The sequence below is a fragment of the Talpa occidentalis genome, unplaced genomic scaffold (assembly GCF_014898055.3).
Source record: "Talpa occidentalis isolate TD23 unplaced genomic scaffold, MPIMG_talOcc4v2.1 talOcc4.9, whole genome shotgun sequence".
Taxonomy (NCBI): domain Eukaryota; kingdom Metazoa; phylum Chordata; class Mammalia; order Eulipotyphla; family Talpidae; genus Talpa; species Talpa occidentalis.
Window position 1 is genome coordinate 15,227,960 of NW_023605305.1, and position 26,784 is coordinate 15,254,743.

General features: G+C 47.4%; 1 protein-coding gene across 1 annotated transcript in view; it reads left to right on the forward strand.

Moving 5' to 3' along the window:
• ARID1A (AT-rich interaction domain 1A) overlaps positions 1–26,784 on the forward strand; it is a 69,434-nt gene that overhangs the window by 37,538 nt on the left and 5,112 nt on the right. Inside the window, 15 exon segments of the mRNA XM_037500520.2 lie at positions 14,263–14,503; positions 14,762–14,851; positions 15,399–15,566; positions 16,186–16,498; positions 17,599–17,744; positions 17,841–17,950; positions 19,100–19,309; positions 21,317–21,524; positions 22,657–22,789; positions 22,958–23,133; positions 23,514–23,664; positions 23,744–23,884; positions 23,966–24,068; positions 24,537–25,428; positions 25,791–25,921. Coding sequence (XP_037356417.1) covers positions 14,263–14,503; positions 14,762–14,851; positions 15,399–15,566; positions 16,186–16,498; positions 17,599–17,744; positions 17,841–17,950; positions 19,100–19,309; positions 21,317–21,524; positions 22,657–22,789; positions 22,958–23,133; positions 23,514–23,664; positions 23,744–23,884; positions 23,966–24,068; positions 24,537–25,428; positions 25,791–25,921 — 3,213 coding nt within the window.

Genomic DNA, 26,784 nt, shown 5'->3' on the forward strand with positions numbered 1-26,784 from the left:
TCCTTTTTGTTAACGTTTCGCTGTGAAAGGAGGCAGCACTAACAATGTTTGTCTAGGTTTTTGGTGGCTTATTTGCAAAGGGATAACACAGATGCTACTGGTGATTTTGGTACCAGAGAAACTAGGCTGTTCTGAGGTTGGCAGCCTGTTTTTTTTTTTTTTTTCATAGCTAACTATCTATCTCCTCTTGATTTGTAGCCAATTTATTCAGTCTCAAAAAGGAAATCCCCACCCCTGTCACTCCTACCCAGCCTGCTCAGAGCAGCATGTGTGTGTGCCCTGTGCAAGTAGCCATCCCGTCTCTAGAACTCCAGTTCTCTAGCAATGCTGGCCCGTCGTGTCTCCATCTTAGTCACACTGCCCCAGCACTGACTGCCTGGTGCCTGCTAGAGCCTGTGCCGCTTGCAGCACATCACTTATGCTTGTTCCTGGGCCCATTTCCTGTTTCTATTCTAGTCACTGGAGGCTCAGCTCTGCTTCCTGCCTGTGTGTCTCACACAGATTCCTCTTGGTAGAACCTTTTGTTTTCTTTGGAACAACTTGCATCTGAAAAGCCAATTGAGCATTACCTCTAGTATGATGGCTCTTGGGGTCAGCTAGCCCTACTGAGGACCCGAGGAAGTACCCTCTCCCACCAAGGACAGCACTTGGATTTGACCTTGGTTTTTTTCCGTTTGTCCCTAGCTCTGCTACAGGAAGCTAGTGGTTGGTTGCTTAGACCAGAAATTGGTGTAAGAAGATAAGCTGGGATCTTGTGCAGGCCAAGTTTGTCCTCATTCATTAGCCATGCAGGGCTATGGGGACCACTGTCCCCTGGTTCTTTTGCTCCAAGAGTTTGTAAACATGTCCTGTGCTGAAGAAGACACTTAGTGTCCATTTTAGCCCAAGTCTCCCTGAAGCCCAGTGAATACTGTTTTGGGTTGGGCCAGTAGTGCTATCCTAAGCAGAGTAAAAGCCTGAAGAGAATAGAGGGATGGGAAGAAGCTTTGTGCTGACTCAACTTTCCAGTTGTATGAGCAGTTCAACCCCCCAACACCTAAGAGTGGGAGGGAGAAAATGCCAAGGAGATTGTAAAAAGAGGAAGAAGCAAAGGAGGTTGTACTGGGCAAATATATTTTAAATTTCTAAACCTCCCCCACATTGCCCGTTTTCCTCAGAAGACACTAGCTTAGCAAAGAATATGCTTGTTAATAATTCTGTTCTCTCTTTCACAACTACTCTTTGAGGGGATCATTTGATAACACTGTGTCATTGTTTTCTTTTTTTTTTTTTTTTTTAATAGAGGCATGTTTTTAATTTATTTATTTGTTTGTTTTGTTTGTTCGTTTTTTGTTTATACATGCACTGGGTGCAGTCAGAAGCTCGGGAGGGTGAGAGAATTCACCAGAGCCAGAGCGGGGAACAGAACAGGCAGAAGGACCGAAGTACACTGCTGAGGGGAGCAGCGGGCGGCAGGAGAGGTCTGCGCGCCATGTGGGACCCTCCTCCAGTGGCCGGGGAGCAGCCGGGGATCGAGCCGGCGCCGCAGAGGTCGCCGGCAGCTTCGCAACCCAGCGCTCAACCGCTGCGCCACCAGGGAGGCCCCTGTGTCATTGTTTTCTTAACTGAACTAGGTATATTTCATAGAGAGGGATTTAATATAGAGAATTGGGCTAACAAAATTGTTAGAAGGATTGAGGGACACTTTGGGCCTTTTGGGCCTGTTCCAGAAATTGGTCCTAGATTTGACCCACCAGGGAAACTCCTAACTCAGAGACATTAGGAGAATTATTGTTTTACATCTGTTATCCAGGGGGTGGTAAAGTGGAATCAAGCTGCAGCTGCTGCCATCAGAACCCGCACCTAGTTAACTGGAAAGATAAAACAAAAATGTTCCTGCAGAAACAAGTGAAGGAGACAGAAGTATGGTCTCTGCTATACTTTGATCTAATCTTGAGCCTGCTGAATTAGCAGAACCTGAATTATATCTAAAACCCATCTGTAGGGGATTCTGGGAAATGTAGTCAAACAGACAGCATGAACCAGTCCACAGAATATTCACAACACTAATACAGACACCCTGCCTACCTCTTCTCCCTTTCACCCCCACTTTACTTAATAGGAACTTAAGGTCCAGAAAGGGCAAAGGACTTGTCCGAGGGTATTCAGAAACAAGAGCATTGATTTCCCTGATTTCCAGTGATTTTACTGTTAGGACCAACTTATTATAAAGGATCGGCAAAAAGCTCCTTTGAGAGAAAGAAGAAAGCCACATTCCAAAAACAGGTGTTGTGTTTTTGTTTTTAAGATTTATTTATTTATACAAGCACTGGGTACAATCAGAAGCGCGGGAGGGCGAGAGGATCCACCAGAGCAGGGAGCAGAAGAGACAGAAGGATCGAAGTACACTGCTGAGGGGAGCAGCAGGCGGCAGGAGAGGTCTGCGCTCCATGTGGGACCCTCGCCAGTGGCCAGGGATTGAACCGGCGCTGCAGAGGCAGCGGGCAGCTTCGCAACCCAGCGCTCAACTGCTGTGCCACCCGGGGAGGCCCTGGTTTTTTTTTTTTTGTTGTTTTTGTTTTGTTTTTGTTTTTTTTTTTTTAAGGTTTATTTATCCATGCATACAAGAGCTGGGGTACAGGCCAGAGGTGGGGGGGGGGGAGGATTCACCAGAGACAGAGTAGGGCACAGAATAGGCAGATTGACCCAAGTACACTGCTGAGGGGAGCAGCAGGGCAAGTCAAGAGAGGTCTGCTGTGCCATGTGGGTTGCTCCCTGGCTGGCCGGGAATAGAACTTGTTCAGCAATGGCTACAGATAGCTTTATAGGTTGTGTCCCAACCCTTGTGCCACCAGGGAGGCCCCCCAAACAGGTTTTGTCTTCTATATTCTCTCTTTAAAGATTTATTTATGTATGCATACAAAAACTGGGGTACAGGCCAGAGGTGTGGGGGGTGAGAGGATTCACCAGAGGCAGAGTGGGGAACAGAACAGGCAGATTGACTGAAATACACTGCTGAGGGGAGCAGTGGGGGAGGAGGAGAGAGGAGTGGTGACCTCCTTGGCTGGGGGTTGAACTTATGCTGCAGTGGCTGCCGATAGCTTCATAGGTCGTGTCATAACCCCTTGCTCCACCAGGGAGGCCCTATTCTCTTTTCTTTGGAGAAAGGAAAGAAAGAGGTATGGGGTTAAGATTTCCAGGCAAAATTGTAGCTTCTGGATTTAGGTCTACTCCCAGGAGGATTTAAGACACATTTACTGTAGAAGGAAGAAATCTAAAAAACTAGAATTTCCTGAAATTCTTGAGTCAATGTATGGATGAACTCAGTTGCCTTGGTGATAATGGTTTTCCTTCACCCATCCCCCTTTCCTTTTTCTTTCCTGTTGGTTCTTTTATAACCTTCCACAGAGCTAGCTGGGAGATTATCGCAGTAAAGAACATGCCTTAGCTTCTGCTATTGTCCTCCCCAAAAAGCCAACCAAAAGCAGAAAGCCAGTTTCTTTTCTGTCCTTGGTGGGGACTTGAAGTTTTTGAACCAGAAATAAACTAAGTTCTAGAAATGCTCTATGTACTAGGGCCACCCCACACTGGAGTAAGAATCTGTTCCTAAGAACTCAGTCCAGAGGGCCGCTGGTAGTTGAGCTGTGTACACTTATCTGACAAATCAAGCATAGAATCAGCTCTATATTCTTTTTCTCATGTGTCTAAAACACTTGGTATTCAACATGAAAGCTGTGGTGAAGCTGTTTTGTGATCCAGTGTTGTCCCTTTGGGAAACAGTGCTTGATCTCTTGCTCCATCGACTTCTGTGGCTTGAGCCTATTCCATCTTCCCCACCTGGTGTCAGCCTGGAATTGGCTGGTATTGTGACATAATTTCTGATTGCCATGAGGCAAAACTCACTTCTGAGCTGCAGCTTCCCTCCTTTTTAACCTTTCCAAGGAAGCTAAGAAGCCATGCTTTGTTGTAGGTAGGAACTAGGGGTTGAAGGCTCAAACAGGCAGCAAACCTATCCCTTAAGGTCACCTTTGATGTGGAAGGAATATTGAATATTGTTTATTTACTGAGATGAATGGAGGTGATTTCCTGACATTTCGGGAAAGGTAAAAGTGAGACACTTATTTCCAAATAAAAAGAACTGGTGTTTATAGAGATTCTTATCAAGAATATTTTCCAGGGCCTCTCTGATGGTGCAGAGTGTTGAGCACAGCACTGTGAGGCTGTCCGCAGCCTCTGCCGCGCTGGTTCAATTCCCAGCCAGCCAGGTACCCACATGGCCAGGCAGACGTCTCTTGTCGCGCCCGCTACTCCCCTCTGCAGTGCTTTTGGTCCGCCTGCCTGTTCTGCTCCCCACTCTGTCTCTGGTAAATTCTCTCACCCTCCCACGCCTCTGGTCTGTACCCCAGCTATTGTATAAATAAAAAAAATAAGTCTTAAAAAAAAATTAGTTCCCACCATCATTTAAAAAAAAAAAGAATATTTTTCCCTTTCAACATTCATTTCTACAATTTGATTATGTCTCTCCCTATGTTCAGAGTTGTTCTTTTGGTTTTAAAGGCCTTTTGGGATTGGTGACTTTTCTGGCTTAAAAGTCTGTCCACTCCCCATTTTCAGATGTTTGTTCCCCACTTCTCTCGAGTCTCTGCAATCTTTGAATTTTCTCTGATCCAATACACCATGGTAAGGAAGATCACTGGTGGATATGAATTTAGGACTTTAAATACCAACCCAAGGAAGTCCGCCAGCCCCCTAGACCTCAGGCTGTGTTCAGTACAATGCCAGCTTTGCCTTCCTGCTGTGCACATTACCTCCTTAACTGGCTTTCTGGCTGCTGTAATCCTCAGGGGCAGGCATATGAGGGGACGCCTAAGGCAATACCCCTTTCCCCTTAAACTTCTTATACCTAGAACTCTGCTTGCTTTTCCGTGTTCATTTCCTCTCTCCCTTTCCTGTCTTCCTTACTCAAGCTCTCAGATTAAAGCTGATGATCATCGTGGAACAAAGTCTGTGTGGTTTGCTTTCCTAACAGGGAACACTTGACTTTGAGAAAGGGAGTCCCTACCTTCTTTGCCTTCTTTGGCCCTACAATGCTCATTTCCTGCTGGGATTAGAATAGCCCTATTCCATAAATACGTACTGCTCTTGACTGCTGTAACTCAAGCCCGGCTCTGACCCAGTTTCATTATTTTCAGATTGAATCTGCTAGCTAGTGACCCTTAAAACACTCTGTACATTTATGGGCAAGAGGTGGTTTCTGCCTAGAAAAGATGTCCTCTCCTGCCCTTTGTTAGGGGGTGAGGATGTGTGTAGAAAGGCTGGCCAGGTAGGTAACACAGAATTATTGCACAGGCCTAGTCACCACCTTGATAAACTAGAAGGCAAGGTTTCAACCAAGCAATGCTCTATGGGAGTTCTAGAATCTGTCGTCCACCACCCTCATCCCCCACCCCCACCCCTACCCCCCACAAGATGGGAACCTGGGTTTTTTAATGTCACATCTCCTGGTTATTAGAAGAGTCTGTGTGGGAGTGTTGGGCAGTGGATTAAAAGGTTCTCTGGGGCCGTGAGTCTGTCCTGCGGCTTCCTCTGTACTACCCTTGTAGCTTTAGTTCCTTCTCCCTTGTATTTACTCCTGTGGAATTGGGGCTTAAAATTTCTCTGGGGTGGGGGCCACCTGTGGGGAACACAATCTATCTATTGCCAACTCTCATTGTGTTTGGTGTTTGTTTTATTGGTTTGGGGAGGGGGAGGTGCAGGGGAGATGTTGAGCAGAAGCACTCAGTGTGATTAAACCTCTAGCCAAGCAGATCTGTAGGAGCAGAATATCGACCCCTGGAAAATCAATGGCTGCCGCAGTGGCCAAGCTGCTGTTTGCTGGGGCTCCCACCACAGGAATGCAAGCAGCCCAACAGCCTATCTTCTCCCCCTTTTTCACCTTGGCAACACCCTCAGCCTCAATATTTTGTTGAGGTGCATTAGAGTGGCAAGTTTCTATATTTTTGTAATTAAATTGAAATTTCTCCAGTGACACAGAGTCCCACCTCCCCATAGCTTCCTTTCCAGACTTTTCCCCTGCGCTGCAGTTCTATCAAGAGCTTTTACCCAAATGGCCAAGTCCCATTCGGAGTTGCACTTTTCAGTTTTAGAAAAGAAACCCAGTTCCATTGATGCCAGCATCCAGGAGTGTCCTCCCTTCCTCAGTGTGGAGGTCTAGAGTTCAGGTACAAGTTTAGAGTGGGGGAATAAGGAAGAAAGGAAAAAGAGGATACTAACAGATTGGGTCTAAAGAGGCTTCTTTTGAGTAGGTTGTTCATTGAGCAACGCCTTTCAAGTAGTTTGTCTTTTGTGAGCCTGGCATTTTTCTGGTCACTCATAAAATAGGAGAATATAGTCTGGTCCTGCAAGCTAGTAGGGAAAAGCACAGATTCAGCACAGGGCCATCAGCTCTGTAACTCTAGGCCTAGAGTGCCTTGGAGAGGGACGCTGGACCCTGTCTGTGGGGTGAGGGCAAGACCAGAGAAGTTGTATTTGACTGTGGAGACTTTGTCTCCACAAAGCTGTTCTCATCTTTGAAGTAGTTGCTGTCTTGTGGTATATCTTCAAGCAGTTGGTCTTCCCACCCAGTTCTACTCTTCCGTCTTGGGGAATTGGTCACTCTGCTCTGTATTTGAGGACAGACAGCTCTGCTAACCCATTGTTGGAGCATGTCTGTGGGCAGGGGGGTGAAGTTTGCTTGGCTTCTGCCTCCAGAGGTACTTACCCTCTCACAGTTTGGGGAATAGGGCCCCTAAACAAATTGCAGTTGTCCTACAGTTTGGAAGGGTGCCTGCGAACTAGGTTCAAAGACTAGGTTGAGTGACCAGGAAAGTGTGAGGGTGGGATGTTTGTTTGTTTTAAGAAAAAGAAAGTGAGGGTTGAGATGGCCTGGGTTGAGGCCGCCCAGAGACCAGGGACGTTTGATTTCTCTCTCTCTCGGGGCCACAGCCTTGTGTAATGAATAGGATTAAACTGTATTGGCTATTGTTACCAGCAGAGACCGGATACCTGCCTTTATGGAACTTCCTGCTTTTTCCTAGACTCAAAGTGACTCTTCCCTCCCCACCCCCCCTTGTACCTTAACTACCCTTCTAAGCACCCAGAGGTGAGAAAAACCGGAGATAAGAAAAAGTAGACTTAAGAGGGTTCTTGGTAAAAAGCAACTGATTTGAAATAAACCATGAAAAATATGAAAGACTAGGAAAGCTGGGCCTTCCCTGATGGCACAGCGGTTGAGCACTGGGCTGCGAAGCTGCCCACAGCCTCTGCAGCACCGGTTCGATACCCGGCCGCCGGGCAAGGGTCCCACATGGCGCGCAGACCTCTCCTGCCATGCCCGCTTCTCCCCTCAGCAGTGTACTCCGTCGGTCTGCCTGTTCTGTTTCCCTCTCTGGCTCTGATGAATTTTCTCACCCTTCCACGCTTTTGACTGTACCCAGTGCTTGTATAAATAAATTTATAAATCTCAAAAAAAAAAAAAAAAGAAAGAGAGAGAGTAGGAAAGCTGGAATGCATAGCATTGTAGACTTGGATGGCTTGGTTTTAGTCTTCTACAGAGGCACGAAGTGAGGCCTGGTGACCTGGCCTCACATAACTAATCCTTCAGCATGTGTGGAGACTTCTTGTGGGGTACGGAGCCTTTGAAGGTGGCGAGTTTGCACCTTATGGTGGAGTGAGTGTGAGCTTTGGAATCAGGAATGTGGGTTCGAAGACTAGCTCTTTTGATCATAGCTGTCTTTCCTGGAGCAAGTAATTTAATGTCTTGAAATGGGTAAGGCCTACAACAGAAGACAATTGTAAGAATTAAATATGCGTCTTGACCACTCACCTTGGGGTAGAACATATGATAGTCATATATTTGTGTCAGTTCTTCTACTTTCAACAGGGAGACATAAAGGGACTTGCTTTTATTCCTCTTTCCAACATCCTTTGAATTTGGAGATTTGGTTTCCCAGAGCTTAATTTCTGAATTCTTATGTGTATATATAGTGATCTTTTCTTGACGATGGGTCTGTGAAAAGCATACTAGGGGAGGGACTCCCCTAGTGTATTTCATCAATCTGCCTGTTCTGTTCCCCACTCTGTCTCTGGTGAGTCCTTTCACCCTTCCACGCATCTGGCCTATACCCCAGTTCTTGTGTAAATGAATGAAAAATCTTTAAAAAAAAAAAAAAAAAAGAAAAAGAGGGCCTCCCCGGTGGCACAGCAGTTGAGCGCTGGGTTGCGAAGCTGCCCGCAGCCTCTGCAGCACCAGCTCGACCCTGGCCACCGGGTGAGGGTCCCACATGGCGTGCAGACCTCTCCTGCCGTGCCCACTGCTCCCCTCAGCAGTGTACTTCGTCAGTCTGCCTGTTCTGCTCTCTGCTCTGTCTCTGGTGAATCCTCTCACCCTCCCGCACTTCTGACTGTACCCAGTGCTTGTATAAATAAATAAATAAATCTTTAAAAAAAAAAAGAAAAAAGAAAAGCATACTAGAAAAGTCTGACTTCTCTCTGCAATGCATTTCCCACCCAGCAACCAGAAGCTATCAGGAAGAAATTACCTATTATCCCCAGAAAAACAGTCTATTGTAGAATAAGAGAAGAGAGAGTTTGAGAGTTTTTGGAAACTGAGGGTTGGGGATAGGAAATACCGTACTCCGAGCCTGGAGTAGCTATTTCTGCTATTCCAAACTGAGTGTGGTGCAGGAGGAGATGGTAAAAGGATGGTGCCTGCCTCTGAGAATTTTCTCCCTCTGCCTTACCACCTGCTTAACCCCTCACCTGAAAGTGCCCGGTGTAAGAGGCAGCCTGTTCAGGGTGTTGATTCTTTCTTGGCATTTCAGCTAGCACCAGCTAGCCTGCTCTCTAGGCAGGGATGGAGGTTAATGTGTTGGAATGAGCCCACTTGCTGGATCAGAAGTACCATGTTTTTTTTTTTTTTTTTTAATAGAGGCATGTTTATTTATTTGTTTGTTTGTTTTTTGTTTTGTTTACACATGCACTGGGTACAGCCAGAAGCACGGGGAGGGTGAGAGAATTCATCAGAGCCAGAGCGGGGAGCAGAGCAGGCAGAAGGACAGAAGTACTGGGAGGGTGAGAGAATTTACCAGAGCCAGAGCAGGGAGCAGAGCAGGCAGAAGGACGGAAGTACACTGCTGAGGGGAGCAGCGGGCGGCAGGAGAGGTCTGCGCGCCATGTGGGACCCTCCTCCGGTGGCCGGGGAGCAGCCGGGGATCGAACCGGCGTTGTAGAGGCCGCGGGCAGGTTCGCAACCCAGCACTCAACCGCTGCGCCACCAGGGAGGCCCATACCATGTTTTTTTTTAACTGCAGTCCCTACCAGTTGGGTGTAGGTCAGCTCACCCTTGCTTCCATTCAACAAAGACTGAGAAGAAAGAGAACCCAGGGCCGAAACTTTATTGTACTGAATATTCTTTAGAATTGTTTGCTTTAGACATAGCCCCCTGCTCCACCCTTGACAAAAAGGTGGAAGCTTTATGAAAAACTAAGTAGTTCCGTAATTAAGTTTGTTGTATTCCCCTTTCCTTAAAGTTTGTCAAAGCTGTTGCTTCCTTTCCTACCATCTGCCTTTCTTCAAGGGTTAGGTTTCCCAGCCTCTTCCTTGTCCACCAGGATTCCCTGCCATTCTCCAGCATGGGAGCAGCCTCCTGCCATGGCCATGAATTTGTTAGGCACTTGACAAGTTGTTAGTGCAAATTTGGTCACTTCAGGCTGTGTATTTGGACTTTTTAGCCAAGGGTTGACATTCAGGTGGGTACAGCTGAGTATTGAGTTTCCCATCACACACCCTAACTTCCTAGTCCAGGCTTGTGTGTAGGGTGTACCTAGTTCTCTTGGTGGGTGGTTTTCCTGTCAGTAGCCACCACAACTTGGCAAAAACTTTTCACAACAGTGACACTATGAGAACTCCATCTGGGGGTTAACAAAAACACATTCCTCAAGGATTCAGCTGAATATGAGAAATGCTAAATCTGAGCATTACCATGAGCCTTTTCTCTAGACTTGCCTATTGGTGTTATTTAATCTGCTCAACCAAATGAACTGATGTCATTCTCGTGAGACTGGCAGGAGATTGTTTAAACTCCCTTCTCTAACCCTGATCTGCTATCTTCCTGCTTGAAAATGTACTCCATCAGCCAGCCAGTTCATGTCAGAACTTGAAACCTTTCCTGTGAGAGCGACACTAGCAGCCCCCACCCCCATCCACAATGAGGTATGGACTCTGTGATTTTGGGCATGGTTTTGTTATGGTGTGAAGAGAAGGTGTTAGCTGCTGAGTCCTATTTGTCAGCAGAGCCTGACAAACCCATCCTGGCACTCGCTGGGGCTGGGCAGCCAATCACAGCTGGAACGGTTATCGTCATGGAGTCCCTGTGGGCTTCCTCTATCAGGTCATATCCCAAAATAACATTGGGCAGTATTTCAAGTGAAGAAACGAAGGCTTTTGGGGCTGTAGCCAGCCTGGAGTGTGAGATTCTGTGTGAAATAGTTGGACCTGCTCCAGTGCTTTTGATCTGCATGGTAGATGAGCAATAAAATGCATGAAACACGTTGGAAACACGTGAGGAAATTCTCCCTGGCCCTGCTGCTTCCCTGGAATTGGCAGGGCACCGAGTGGGCTGACCCTCACCTCCTATCTCCCAGCAAGATTATGCTTGGGGGAGAGCAACCCGGAAAAAGATCTTTCCACTTGAGGGGCATTGCTATAATTATTTTCAGTGTTCCTCCCAGAAGGTACCTGTTAGGTGGGCCCTTGGGGGGAACTGAGTCCCCAAATGCTAAAGGTTGGTCATTGTCATTCATGCTCCCCCCACTGGAAGAATAGGGTCTTGGATTGATTGAACTTTGTGTATTGAGTACATTGTGGAAAACTGAACTTACAGGCACACTGCGGTCTGACTCAACTACCAGACATCCGGCCTTTTATGGAACAAAAGACCTGAAAAACTGGCTTTTTGTAGGGTAGAAAGCAGAGGTGTGTCCTGTGCAATAAAAGGACATGGAGTTCGGAGAAAAATCTGTTCATGTATATAGAGGGGAGACTTCTTTTGGAATCTTCTGCCCTAACTGCTCCTTCCTGTTTCCCAGTAAAGACATTTACTGTGATTAGCCACTGGGATGGTGATGGGATGTCTTACGTCTTAAACTGCTTATACGTTGTCATAGCTCTCATTCCAGAGTACTGCTGCTGGAATTGCATAGTCCATATGGCCTTGACCATATGGTACCAGTGGAGTTTTATGCATATACCCCAGGCGTGTCACAAACTTAGATTTGTCTAGCCTTCTCATTGTAGAAGTGAGGAAACCTAAGCTGATCTTGTTGCCAGCTTGCCTAAGGTCACAACTGCTGAGTGCCAACAGCTGGACCTTGTCCTCTTTACTGAAAGGTGTGGTGCTTTTTCTTCAGTCCATGTAGTGTCACAGCATAATGTAGAGAGAGAGAACTTAAGACTCTGGCGTTCAGCAGACCTGGGTTCAAAATCTGATTTCCTCCACCTACTTGCTAGATGACTTGGGCATGTAACCCAACCTCTCTGAACACCAGCTCTCTCATCTTTAGTATGTTAGTGGTGGTAGTCATATCTGCTTCCAAGAATTGTAGAAAATTAACTCATAGATACTCAAATATTGTTAATATTAACAGATCATTTGTCCCATACGATCCTAAAAATCTGGTTCTTAATTTTTTTTTTTCCTTTCTTAAATCAACTATCCCCTTGCTGACCAGTTGCTATCTGACAATTTGAGACACTGGCCCTTGACCAACCAAATGCAAGAGATGAGAAGACTAATGCTGCTTTCTTCCCCACTATTATGCTGTGCCCAGGCATCCTAGCCCTCATGGGGCTGCTGTTGTCAGTGGTTTATTTAGCATTTTTCCTCCAAGGTGTTCAGGGCACTTTACCAAAATCAACAGCTGTCCTGCGAGCCTTTGTGAAGAAAGCCACACGTTGCCACCACAGATGCCTCCAGGGTCTTGAGAACCCACACAAGGGGCTACCAGTGTTTTCTTCAAGATCCTAGGATGCCTCAACTAGACTAGGAAATTCACTTGTGGGTCTGTAGAGAGCCTGGTTTTTAACAGATACATAACTGAAGGAGCATCCATCCATGCACCCTGCCTGGACCCTGATGGCAGTGCTTGATGGGGGAAGGAGGATGTTGGTTTTTGGTGGTTTTTTTTTTTTCCTTCCTCATCACCTCTCTAGGTCTCCAAGGATATGCACCTCTATTGAAGGCTGCAGAAAGAGCAGAGGGGGACTTCGCTATACTGTCTGAAATGTTTTTACCATGAGAATATTCTTATTTTACTGGTATAATTAAAGGCCAAAATGTTCAAAACATGTAAGTTTTAAAAGGTATTTGTATAGAGCCAAGTTCTTGTCTTGCAGATGGACTGTTGATTCTTTTTCTATTCCAAAATACACTGATTTTATTAAGCAAGTAGCTCTTATTATCAGAAGCTGACAGTTTGATGAGGAGTAAAGACTAAAGGAAGGAATGCTTAGGGGACTTACTGGTTCCTAAAAAACAGCCTTTGGGCTGTGTTTTCTATTACAGATCAGGGCTTATTAACAAGTGCTTCGGAAACCTTTTCTTGCCTACAGAATCATCTTGCTGACTCTCTGAGTTTATTTATCCTTAGCTCAGAGGCCAGATGTCTCCTGGTATAACTTAGACCTCTACATAGAGATTGAATCTTCTCTGCTGGGATGAACCCAGGGCTCTTTAGTCCTTTAAGAGGAAGGATACCCTTTGGTGTTACCTAGAGAGGGCTTTTTGAGTTCCCTTCCAGGCTGGGACTAATCCTTATTTCATTTGTAAGGTGTGTTGTGGTATATAAGGCTGCTGCTTATAGGAAAATCAGCATTTTCTAACTTCTCAGCTAACACTGATAGCTGGACCAGATAAACACATCTCCCTGACTGCCTTGACTTCAGAGTAAGTTTTGTTCCCATAGAACTCCGTAGAAATGCTCCCAGCCTAGTGAAGTAGCCATCTGGTTTGCAGAAGGTTCAACCAACCTGGATACTTGGGGAGAGCCTAAAACTCCATTGTTACGTTAGACTTTGGGGTCAGAGTCACCTTGAACTGATCTTCTGAAGGTGAGCTTGTTGTAGGAATAGGAATAGATTCAAATCAGCCCATTTTGGATCTCCTTCCTCCCCAGATATGTCTGTTTAAGAGAACTCTTTTCTTGACCGTTAAGAGTACTAGGGTTTTTTGAGACCTCAGCCCAAACCCAAAGACTCATTCTTTCTTTGGGGTATAGTTAGTTCCTAGTCGCAAGTTAATGTGTAGTGTCTAGCCAGCAGCATTGCTAGACAATGAACATGGGGCAGGGGGTGGCGTTGTGGGTACATTCCCTGAGTGAATATTTTTCATATGGAGCTTCTGATTGCTAATCTTAGAATTTGTTGACCTAAAGTGAACTCTACTGATTAATTCAAGGCAAGAGTAGCTGCCAAATAAGTCAGTTCTCAGTGAAGAATTTAAGACTAAGAAAACTGAGATTGTTCACTTGGCAAACATTTATCTCTCTTGTAGGTCAGGTGTTAGGAATATAGTCCTAGACCTTTTTGGCAGTCAAGGAATTGTCTTTTCTGTATAATATGTCCTTTCCCACCTCCTACCCCTTATGTTGCGAAATACAGTAACTTGAAGTAATTGAGCCTTTGGTAAACATAGGTTATAATAATCTGACAGTGAGGGGATCTGCAAATGTTGCCCAAACTTGTTAACATTCTGTATTAGCTCTGGCGCCATCCTGGCAGTGTTTCATAAAGTTCCCCCCCTGGAAAATAACTAGTTTCATTGGAAGAACTACTCTTTTATGACTAGAAGTTGGGGCTGGGAAAGACCAAAGACTTAGATCTACTTTTGAGTGGATAGACTAGGGGGCAGCAATGTGCAGTTTTTTGACTGGTAACTTGTTTTTATAAATAAAGTTTTATTGGAACATCGGCATGCCCTTTTTTTTATGTATTTGTGTGCTCTCTGACTGCTTTTGCACTTTGATGGCAGAGCTGAGTAGTTGTGTGTGACAAAAACTACATGGCACACAGACTAAAATATTTTGTTTGACCCTTAATAGTTTGCCACAAGTAAAGCTGCAATAGTATCATGATTGCTAATCTTTGTGCAGAATGTTTGCTCTTGGTTGTTTAAGGAAAATGTAATAGGATTGTTGAAAAAGAGTCTTTCTGCCTAATATTGCTAATCCGTGTCCTTCTGTGTTTCAGGATCTTTCTGGTTCAATAGATGATCTCCCCATGGGGACAGAAGGAGCTCTGAGCCCTGGAGTGAGCACATCAGGGATTTCAAGCAGCCAAGGAGAGCAGAGTAATCCAGCTCAGTCTCCTTTCTCTCCTCATACCTCCCCTCACCTACCTGGCATCCGAGGCCCCTCCCCGTCCCCTGTTGGCTCTCCTGCCAGTGTTGCGCAGTCTCGCTCAGGACCACTCTCGCCTGCTGCAGTGCCAGGTACTCTTGAGAGTTGGGCTTTGGGGAGAGGGAATGGGAACTGTCCCCCAACAGTAGCAGGAAGCCTCACTTTCCATATGTCTGTAAGTTTCCCTTCAGCGTTTAAAGAAGGATAGGAGCCCTTTGGCTGAATCTCTCTATGTATGTGATACTGGGGGATGCCTGGCCTTCCCAGGAGCCATTTCCAGCTCTGAATTGACCTCTAGAGTTTCCAGGCTTAGCCAATGATTGGCGTACTTCTTTCTGTGTCTGGAGCAGGTAACCAGATGCCACCTCGGCCACCCAGTGGCCAGTCGGACAGCATCATGCATCCTTCCATGAACCAATCGAGCATTGCCCAAGATCGAGGTAAGAACCTGGGCTTTGAGGAGGGGTAGAGGGCTAAGACAGACACTTGATTATCCTGTGTAAATAACTTTTGGAAAACTATATAGCCATGAAATTTAAGATAATAATCCCAGCAACAAATTGTGAAGATAGATTTGGCCATGTTGGAAGCTCCAGAATTGTATTCCCCTGTAGCCATTCTTTGTTCCTTAGTGTTTGTATTTTGATATATTTCTCCCTCCTTCACCCCTCTGCATTGTCCCTACCTAGGTCGTCATTAGTCTCCATCCTTTAAATGATGCACTGCTTTTTTTGTTGTTTCTGTCATTGCTATTTTTCTTTTGAAACCTCCATTTAGTGCAAACAGTTGGCATGCCCTGGTTAGTGTGGATGTCATGGTGGGGGAGGAGTAGGTGCTTACAAGGACATGTTTGTATAGCAAATAAAATAGAGACTTTATGCAAATTGCTGCTAAAGAAATGGTAGCTGGTAAACTCCTAGGAATAAGGGAGAGCATTCATTTCCATTGTACCTGGGTCATGACTGTATGGACACTATCCACAAATAGGTTACATCCAGAGGAACCCCCAGATGCCCCAGTACAGCTCCCCTCAGCCCGGCTCGGCCTTATCTCCACGTCAGCCTTCCGGAGGACAGATGCACACCGGCATGGGCTCCTACCAGCAGAACTCCATGGGGAGTTACGGTCCCCAGGGGAGTCAGTACGGCCCACAAGGTGAGTATACTCCCTAGTTAGAAGTGCATAGAGGTTAGACAAGAACAGTTCCTTGTCTGATACAAAGCTGTCTGGGTTATAACAGTAGGACTATCTTTCACCTGAAACCCACGAAGGCCAGCCCCTAATGTAGGACAGAGTTGTCATCATTGGGAAGACTTGGAATACCCCTAGCCTCTGTTTCACCTATAAAATGGGAATAAGACTGAGCAGAGACATTTAATAGGCAGAATCAGACCTAAAGGGATCTAAAGCTGAACGTCTTGTACAGAATGCAAGATAGAAGGCAAGATGAGTATTTAGAAAGAAAAGAATCTGGCAATTGAAGGGCCTGGAAAGCAATAAAACCAGCCTGCAGTTGGCCTTGCTCTGTGCTGTGCTGTCTTAAAGATGAGGGAGCAACTGAGGCCTGCCTTTATATGCTCTTATCCTCCCTTTTATTTCTCTTTATTTTCTTTTTTTAATGGGGTAAAGACTACCTTTGATTTGGTCTTTTTCCGAACCAAATATTGAATGATTTCTGTTTATTATTTTTGGAGTTTTACTGTTGAGCAAATATTGGTGAGTTGCTAGTGAATCACTAACCAAATCTCTGCATCTTCTCTCCTTCCCTTCCCAGGAGGCTACCCTAGGCAGCCAAATTATAATGCCTTGCCCAACGCTAACTACCCCAGTGCAGGCATGGCTGGAAGCATGAACCCTATGGGTGCTGGCGGTCAGATGCATGGGCAGCCTGGCATCCCACCTTACGGCACACTCCCTCCAGGGAGAATGAGTCATGCCTCCATGGGCAACCGGCCTTATGGCCCTAACATGGCCAATATGCCACCTCAGGTTGGGTCAGGGATGTGTCCCCCACCAGGGGGCATGAACCGGAAAACTCAAGAAACTGCTGTCGCCATGCATGTTGCTGCCAACTCCATCCAAAACAGGTAAAGCCTGGGAAATTAAGAGGTTGTCAGTGTAAGCAAATACATGTAATTTTGGTAAATGTACATTTTATTCAGTGTTTTTTTGTTTTGTTTGTTAGAAAAAGTAGGTGTCCTTATAGTGTTAAACACATGACTTGGGTTAAAAATTTCTCCTACTCTGTGTGATCCTGTGTTTTTGACTCGTGCTAACGTGCAGAAGGCTCACACTATTTTTCAAGTGTCTGCTGTTCAAGGGCCCCTTTGATACCTACAGTTCTTAAAGTGATTCTTGTCTTATTGGGATGTTGATGAACCAAAGCAGTATTAGAGTGAGTGATTGTAAAGAAGTAGATTTGATGGTACTTCAGAATGATGGAAAAACAATTTATGGTAGGTCCATCAAGAAAATATGCAGAGGGCCTCCCTGGTGGTGCAGGGGTTAAAGTCTCAGCTCTATCAAGCTGTCAGCCACTGCAGCACGAGTTTGACCCCGAGCCAGGGAGCTGACCCACATGGCGCAGCAGACCTCTCCTGTCTCACCCGCTGCTCCCCTCAGCAGTGTATTTCAGTAGATCCGCCTGTTCTGCTCCCCACTCTGTCTATGGTGAATCCTCTCAGCCCCGCACCTCTGGCCTAGACCCCAGTTTTTATATGCACAAATAAAGAAGTCTTTTTTTAAAAAAAGAAAGGCAAGGAAAGAAAATATGTTGTGTCCCTTCCAGGTGGTATGTTGTAAGGGCTTCAGTTTAGTTGGTGTTTTGCATGGCAGAGAGTGATAAAATTGAGTATTGAATTTATTATGCTTTTCACCACAACTTGACTTTGGAAATGACTTAGAGGGAGGCAATACTTAAGACATTATTGGGTTTCAAGCTTTGAGGAGTGTATCATTTCTAAATGATCTATGGTATCCTGTTTGGAGCTTGAATCCTTCTAGGATTTTTTTGTGGCGAGTAGAAGAAAAGATCATGGTCACGTCATGCACGGTTGTGATTTGCGGGGCCTTGTCCTTGTAGGCCTAACTAGATGATCTTGGTTGAGAGTCTTAACTTAGTTCAAGTCCAAATCTGAAAGCTCGGTGTCTCTAATTCTTGTCTCTCATTTTCCATCTTCTCCCTCAGGCCACCAGGCTACCCCAATATGAATCAAGGGGGCATGATGGGCACTGGACCTCCCTATGGACAAGGGATTAATAGTATGGCTGGCATGATCAACCCTCAGGGACCACCATATCCCATGGGCGGAACCATGGCCAACAATTCAGCAGGTAAGTCCTCTAGTCATTGCTCACTCCAGGGATTTTTTCCAGTGATCTTCATGTCTCAGATCTATTGGACTTGAGAAATTTTTTTCTCTTTTATAGGGATGGCAGCCAGCCCAGAGATGATGGGTCTCGGGGATGTTAAGTTAACTCCAGCTACCAAAATGAACAACAAGGCAGATGGGACACCCAAGACAGAATCCAAATCCAAGGTAATAATTTTTATCCTCACTCTTCTCAATTTTCTCTCTGTCCCATTGTTTCCAATGATAGGAAGGGAAAAGAAAAACAGTGACTAAACTCCAGCCCTTTGTGGCACCCACTAGATCATCTCAGAAAAAGCTACTGTTGCCGCTCCTTATCATGAAGGGTCCCAGAATAAGAGCTCATTGAATTAGATTTGTGTTGGTGTAAGCAGACCTCATGTAAATAGCATGATGATAAAAATGCCAGACCCGTAGTCTACAATCCTCCATACTGACCTCTGTGGAACTGCCCCCATCCGTGCATTGATAGATGTGCCATGGGGGCCACTGGTTGCTCTTCTCTTCCTGAACCTTACTCAGAGTAGCAGGAGTGGTTGTTGCCCTGGGTTCTCTAAAGGAGGAGACAAGTCAGGTGGGGTGTGAGTCCTGGACTTCCTTGTAGCTTGGTCATCAGTGTGCTGCCTATAGACTGTGTCACAGTCTGACAACCTGCTCAGCATTTGAGTCACTGGAAACATTTCTACCCTTGGTTGTGCCTCATTTTCCCCATTTTATAAAGGAGGGGAAATAAAAAAAATCACTGCTGCAACCTCCTATGGACCTGCACCTCTGACCCCCAGGTGGGAAACCCTTTCCTTCTTGAGAAGAAGAAAAGTTTCTTTTTATTTTAGTCCATCCCATTATCTCAAGGTCACATTTTTAGTTTCTTGGATTCTCTGAAATAGTCTCTCAAAGTGTATCCAGGATCTAGTGACCACCTCAAATTAAGAAGCTTTACTACTGGGCCTCCCCTGGTGGCGCAGCGGTTGAGCGCTGGCCTGCGAAGCTGCCTGCAGCCTCTGCAGCGCCGGTTTGATCCCCGGCTGCCAGTGAGGGTCCCATATGGTGCATCAGACCTTTCCTGCCATGCCCACTGCTCCCCTCAGCAGTGTATTGCATCAGTCTGCCTGTTCTGTTCCCCGCTCTGGTGATTTCTCTCACCCTCCTGTGCTTCTGACTGTACCCAGTGCTTGTATAAATAAATAAATGAATCTTTAAAAATAAAAAAATTTTAAAAATAAGCTTTACTACTGCGCTTATTGAGGGGCATGTAAGACCTTTGGTATAGGCTCTGATTCCAGTCAGTTCCCATAAATCTTGACCTGCCCCTTTCAGAAATCCAGTTCTTCTACTACAACCAATGAGAAGATCACCAAGCTATACGAGCTGGGTGGTGAGCCTGAGAGGAAGATGTGGGTGGACCGTTACCTGGCCTTCACGGAGGAGAAGGCCATGGGCATGACAAATCTGCCTGCTGTGGGTAGGAAACCTCTGGACCTCTATCGCCTCTATGTGTCTGTGAAGGAGATTGGTGGCTTGACTCAGGTGAGTGCCTGGCACTTGGCTTCTCCTGTGGTTTCAACAAGTTTCTCTCTAAATACGTGACTGAGTCTCCTGACACCATGCAGTATGCAGGGTCGTTACCCTCTCCTGCTCTCTGTGTCACGTACTTGACAGGTCAGGGAGCATGGGACTTTCAGAAGATAAGGCAAAGCCAGGAGGCTGAGACTTCCCTGGGTAGAATGAAATACTTGCTTTAAGTTTACCATATAGCTGCAGTCCCACAAGGGTGTGTAAATTGGGGGGGAGTCTGTGAGCGTTCTAATTCCTCGAGAGTTGTCTTGGTATAGTAGACAGAGACACAGAGTATTGGGAGGTGTCTTGGCCATTTACAACATACTGAACTTCACCAAAGTGATGTCTCATAACTCTCAGCCCTGATTTTCTTGCTTGTAAGGTAGGGGCAGTGTATTCCCTGCTAGACTGCTCAAGGCTAGAAATAATGAAGTTTTTAGCAGAATTTCTGCCACATAAATTGGTTGGCAAGATGGTACCAGGGCAGTCAGAGTAGTTGCTGACCCTTTCATTGCAGGAAGCATGCCAGTGAAGATAGGATTTTAGGAGCTATTTATCAGAACTAGTTTGTGAAGGCTGAAGTAGGTAGGAAATTGTTTACTCTGTATGGGAGACTTCAGTGAAAGCTGAAAAGCTCTGAGCCTAATGGCACCCTGATCCTTGCCCCTGCCCTACTCAGCTCTGGTTTACACTCAGCCTCGGAGGCAAGTAGGTGAGGCAGTGCTGCTAGCAGCACACTGGGCCTGCAGACTGTCCTCCTGTGTTTCTTCTATGTTCATGAGACCAGGAGACGGCTGCTGGGCCCGAGTTTGTGGTTGAGCTGGGGGCGGGGGTAGGGGGAGGCGTGTCTGGAAGGGGATATATTCCAAAGCTTCTAAATCAGAAGAGGAAAACAGCTGTCACCAGCAGAAAAGAAAGTGATTGGAATAAAGCCAACCAAGAGTCAGTTATGAATTCCTTCTCCCTTCAGGCTTTGCTCCCCTCCCCCACAAAGGAAAACAAAACAAAACAAGACACGTGTACCCTGCCACATAACTGGCGTGGGAAGCAAAGCCACTGAAGGCTTCTGAGGTGACCGTGGGCTTATTTCTGCCGTTCGCCATGGTATTGAGTTCTCATAGCTAGGCCTCTCCTTCATTTAGGGAAAAGGGAAAATGGGCTAGGTTTGGCATACTTTCTAATTGGATGGGCTCCTGGATTCCCTGAACCAGTGAATAAAGTGCAGGATAAAGTGGGTGAAGGATAGACTAAAGTACAGAGGGGGACCTTCCTGGTGGCGCAGGGGGTTAAGCACCACACTATGAAGCAATCGCAGCTGGCCAGAGAGCAACCCACATGGCGAAGCAGACCTCTCCTGTCTCGCCCGCTGCTTCCCTCAGTGTATTTCAGTCAGTCTGCCTGTTCTGTTCCCCACTCTGTCTCTGGTGAGTCCTCTCACCCCCTCCACCCCCATCTCTGGCCTGTACCCCAGCTCTTGTATGCATAAATAAATAAATCTTTAAAAAAAAAAAAAAAAAGGAATGAAGTACAGAGGGAATCCCAAGACCTGGGCCTGTGTCATCCACTTTTCAGAAGGATTCAGACCTTTTGATGCTCTGGTGTAATTGAACTCTAATGACAGTGTGAGTTCTTGGGCCTCCCTGGTGGCTCAGGGGTTAAAGTCTCCATGCTTATCAAGCTATTGCCAGCCACCGCAGCATGAGTTCGATCCCTGGCCAGGGAGCTGACCCATATGGTGCAGCAGACCTCTCCTGTCTCGCCTGCTGCTCCCCTCAGCAGTGGATTTCAGTAGATCCTCCTGTTATGCTCCCCACTCTGTCTCTGGTGAATCTTCTCACCCTCCTCCCCTGCAGGGTTCTCCTTTGGGGGTACTGAGAACTGATTCTACAGTAGATGTATACCTGGTAACATCATAGGGTGTGGGGGAAGGAAAACCCGGTGAAAGATGCACCCCAACTCTTCTGGTTGGTTGTACAGGTCAACAAGAACAAAAAGTGGCGGGAACTTGCAACCAACCTCAATGTGGGCACCTCAAGTAGTGCTGCCAGTTCCTTGAAAAAGCAGTATATCCAGTGTCTCTATGCCTTTGAGTGCAAGATAGAACGGGGAGAAGACCCTCCCCCAGACATCTTTGCAGCTGCCGATTCCAAGAAGTCACAGCCCAAGATCCAGCCTCCCTCTCCTGGTAAGGATCTGGTGAGCGGCCCCACCAAGGCTGCTTACCTTTTAAGGGTCACCTCACCTTTATAGTCTAGGCTCCTTACTCAGCAGTGCCAGCCACCAGGGATGTGTTCTCTGCTCTACCCTGCCACATGGCTGAACAGGTTGGCAGACTGAAGAGTGGGCAGTGGCGACTCCCTTGGGAGGTAGTCTGCAGCAGCTCTTAAGTTTTAATTTTCATTGTGCACCTGGCATCTTGCCAAATGTTTGTAAACTAGTGAGTGGGAGGGACACCAGAGGAGTAGGGAAATCTGACAAATAGCAGTGAGGCAGGGCCATCTGGGAGCTTTGGCCCACTGATGTCAGCGCCTTAGAATGCTGCTCAGACTAGAGCCCTACATTCCCCAGGGAGCTGAGATGGTAATGAATGGGAAGGGAGGGGGTTGGAGAGGCTATGAATGGAACTCTGCTGGGAGTGCTTCTGCCCACCCTCCTTTCTGAGAGGAGACTGGGGCCTGGGCAAGCATGGGGAGGGAAGAAGGCCAGGGCTCCTAGAAGGTGGGTGTAAACACATGTGCCCTGGGGTTGACCTCTGAGGATGTAATGAGTGCCTGAGATGACTCATCAGCTGGAAAGGCCTAGGCAGTGGGATATCTGCTGCTAGAGATGGTAACTATTGGAAACATTAATTACTGGTAGTTCTGTGCTTATCAGCTTAGAGGAACAATCAGAGCTGAGCGGTGATACTGCTTAGATGCTTGAGAATAGGCTCTGTTAGACTCCTAAATTGCACTGCAGGTTTGAGTTGATAGAACTTTCCTACCCAGGATTCCAGGGGCTCTGACTTGGAGGTTAGACAGGGCCCTTGGGAAAATTAGAAGTCATCAGGGATACAGAAACTCAAGGAATCACTAGCATGGTGATGGCATCACCACATCACTTCTGTTCTCCAAATGAGAAACAGTAGCAGAGAACCATAGACCCCTCAGATTCCCCCTCTTTATTACTTGGCCTTGCAAACCCCCAGCTGACAAGGTAGTTTGGGCTAAAGAACCCTAGCTTTAGCCTTATTAAGATCTTTTCCAAAGAGATCCCAGGGCATTTGTGTGTTTCCGTGGGACTTCACTTTCCTGCTCACCCCATATCTCTATCCACAGCGGGATCAGGGTCTATGCAGGGGCCACAGACACCTCAGTCAACCAGCAGTTCCATGGCAGAAGGAGGAGACCTGAAGCCACCAACTCCAGCATCCACACCACACAGTCAGATACCCCCCTTGCCGGGCATGAGGTAAGGCCAGGAGCAGAGGTGGTAATTCAGGGGAGCCTGAGCAGAAGTGCATGAGCTGAGGATTCCCTGCTCTGCCTGCCTAGCCAGTGGCTCCTATTTTCCCTGAGTTATAAAAGGAATAACTGTTATTGGCCTAATTTGAGATTTGATTGGCTTTCCTCACTCGAGCAGGAGCAATTCAGTTGGGATTCAGGATGCCTTTCCTGATGGAAGTGACCCCACATTCCAGAAGCGGAATTCCATGACTCCAAACCCTGGGTACCAGCCCAGTATGAATACCTCTGACATGATGGGGCGCATGTCCTATGAGCCAAATAAGGATCCTTATGGCAGCATGAGGAAAGGTAACCAGTCGGTGTTGGCTTTGTGCCCTTGAGGTCAGGGCCAGGAATTGGGGGAGTGGGGGTAGCTTAAGACTACTTCAGGATGCTTGTTGAGCCATCCTGTGATACAGGCATTTCTGGACTTCACCCCTCTGTCCTCACCACCACCCCTCTATCCCTACTTCTCTTGTCTCACTCTCCCCAGTCTTAACCTTGTCACCTATAACAAGTACGTGTCTTTGTTGGTTGCAGCCTGTCTAGAGCTCAGTTTTGAACCTGTCAGAAGAACAGTTGAATTGACCCAAAGTTCTGAAGAGGGCCTGGGCTTTTGGGCTGGCAAGGGATAGATGCTAGGCCTGCTGACCTGCCAGCTTGCTCACTGCCATTCTTTCTGCACTCAGCTCCAGGGAGTGATCCCTTCATGTCCTCAGGGCAGGGCCCCAACGGCGGGATGGGGGACCCCTACAGCCGAGCTGCAGGCCCTGGGCTGGGAAATGTGGCGATGGGACCTCGACAGCACTATCCCTATGGAGGTCCTTATGACAGAGTGAGGTAAGCATGACCCCACTCCTCTCCACCTCAGCACCCCACTGCTATAATCGATTCAACCTAGTTCTCCAAATTTGTTTAGGACGGAGCCTGGAATAGGCCCTGAGGGAAACATGGGCACTGGAGCCCCACAGCCGAATCTCATGCCTTCCAACCCAGACTCTGGGATGTATTCTCCTAGCCGCTACCCCCCGCAGCAGCAGCAGCAGCAGCAGCAGCAACGGTGAGTGTTGCTGAACCCATTGCCGCCATGACTTAGACTCTGCTGTTTCCCACCCTGATCCCCTTTCTCTCCCTCCTACAGACATGATTCCTATGGCAATCAGTTTTCCACTCAAGGCACCCCTTCCGGCAGCCCCTTCCCCAGCCAGCAGACCACAATGTATCAGCAGCAGCAGCAGCAGCAGGTGAGGAGGAGATGCGGTGGCCTGCCACATGGGTTCCCCTTGGAAAAGGCAGCTAGAAAACAAAGTTGAAAAGATCTGAGGAAGCTCATTTGAGATCCTCTGGCATTCTTTTCACCCAGACAGCCAGTTTTGCCTAAAGAGCCAAGCCCTCAGTCTCTTCTCTGTTTGAGTCCAGTCCAATTTCTAGTTTTCCAGAAGAACTAGAAATACACCTTATTTTGATTTTTTTGAACTTTTCTACATTTTTCTACTTAGAGCAAGGGAGAGCCAGATGGGAATAGAAAATGGTTGTTGCTTTGAAAACAAACTTCAAAAGTTACTTTGTAGTGGTAATTCCTTTGTTCCCTTGGAGTCTGTGTCCTCTCTTCTAGAGGGGCAGGAATAAGCCCATCGAATTTTGGTGTAGCTGTGGGTCTGGAGTCCCAGAGTGCAAAGTATTAACTTACCCTCTGCTTCTCCCTGTCTTAGAATTACAAGCGGCCAATGGATGGCACATATGGTCCTCCTGCCAAGAGGCATGAAGGGGAGATGTACAGCGTGCCATATAGCACAGGGCAGGGGCAGCCCCAGCAGCAGCAGCTGCCCCCAGCCCAGCCCCAGCCCTCCAGCCAGCAACAAGCTGCCCAGCCTTCCCCTCAGCAAGATGTGTACAACCAGTATGGCAACGCCTATCCTGCTGCTGCCGCTGCCGCTACTGAGCGCCGACCAGCAGGCGGCCCCCAGAACCAGTTTCCATTCCAGTTTGGCCGAGACCGTGTCTCTGCACCCCCTGGCTCTAATGCCCAGCAGAATATGCCACCACAAATGATGGGCGGCCCCATACAGGCATCAGCTGAGGTTGCTCAACAAGGCACCATGTGGCAGGGGCGTAATGACATGACCTACAATTATGCCAATAGGCAGAGCACAGGCTCTGCCCCCCAGGGCCCTGCCTATCATGGCGTGAACCGAACAGATGAAATGCTGCACACGGATCAGAGGGCCAACCATGAAGGCCCATGGCCTTCCCATGGCACGCGCCAGCCTCCATATGGTCCTTCTGCCCCTGTGCCCCCCATGACAAGGCCCCCTCCATCCAACTACCAGCCCCAGCCAAGCATGCAGAATCACATTCCTCAGGTATCGAGCCCCGCTCCCCTGCCCCGGCCAATGGAGAACCGCACCTCTCCTAGCAAGTCTTCATTCCTGCACTCTGGGATGAAGATGCAGAAGGCAGGCCCTCCAGTACCTGCCTCACATATTGCACCTGCACCCGTGCAACCCCCAATGATTAGACGGGACATCACCTTCCCACCTGGCTCTGTTGAAGCCACACAACCTGTGTTGAAGCAGAGGAGGCGGCTCACAATGAAAGACATTGGTAAGGAGACCGCCCTGATTGGGTTGTTTAATCTCCTCCTTTCCACCTGTTCCATAGTTCTCTCTCCATCCCAGTATTCTGGATGAGGTTCAATCTGGCCCATTGTTGACTGAAATAGATAGGGCCAATGACATTGGGTAAGGAAGAAATCAGCTGATCTCAGGCTTCATTTGAAGGAATCACTATGCAGTGATTCACTGAGAGATCCTAGGAGCCCAAGGGACAGGTGTGCGTCATCTGCCAGCTAGGAACTGCCTCCTCCTGTGTGTGATCTTCAGGGTGGCCTAATGGGCCAGGCTGGGGGCGTGGGGAATCTCCAGCCAACTGGAGCTGGTGGATGGAAACATGGAGGTTTATTTCAGGAACCCCAGAGGCATGGCGGGTAATGATGTCCCTCAAGTCTGGGCTGCTGGCAGAGAGCACGTGGGCACTAGACACCATTAACATTCTGCTATATGATGACAACAGCATCATGACCTTCAACCTCAGTCAGGTAAGTATAGGTAGGTTCCTGGGGAAGATTGGAAAGGGAAAGGGGAGCAGGGGGGTGAAGATCTTGAAGTCGACCTTACTGAGTAACACAGGGAATTAAGCCAACCCCTGCCAACACAGTCTCCTCTCTCACTCACGCTGTGGCTCTCTGCTCTTCCATGCCAGTACTTTGTACTCGCCTTAGACCCAGAATACTGAGAACAGTAATTGTTTGAGGTGTCAGGATTGACTTTGAAGGGAATTGGAGAAAAACGTTCTTATATTGGTGAGAAATGCAGATTCTGTTGATGTCAGTGTGGGTACCATATATTCTAGACTGCCAAGAACCTATGGTCATTATCAGTGAGTAGAGCAGTTCTTTATTTTTCCCTTTCTTCATGTACTCTGAAAGAAGGAAGCAGGCTCTGTTGCACCCATTTTCCTAAGGGACAGAATGGGAAGTGTAAAGATTTGTGAGAATGGGCCTCACTAGTGGTGCAGGGGGTTAAGTCTCAGCACTGCGAAGCTATCTGCAGCCACTGAAGCACGAATTTGATCCCCAGCCAGGGAGGTGACCCACGTGGCGCAGTAGACCCTCTCCTGTTTTGCCCGCTGCTCCCTTTGACAGTGTATTTCAGTCTGTCTGTTCTGTTCCCCACTCTGTCTCTGGTGAATCCTCTCACTCCCTGCATTCTGACTTACACCCCAGCTCTTATATGAATAAATAAATAAATCTTTTAAAAAGGGGGGGGGCCTCCCCGGTGGCACAGCAGTTGAGCGCTGGGTTGCGAAGCTGCCTGTAGCCTCTGCAGTGCCGGTTCAATCCCCAACTGCCAGGTGAGGGTCCTTCATGGCGTGCAGATCTCTCCTGCCGCCCACTGTTCC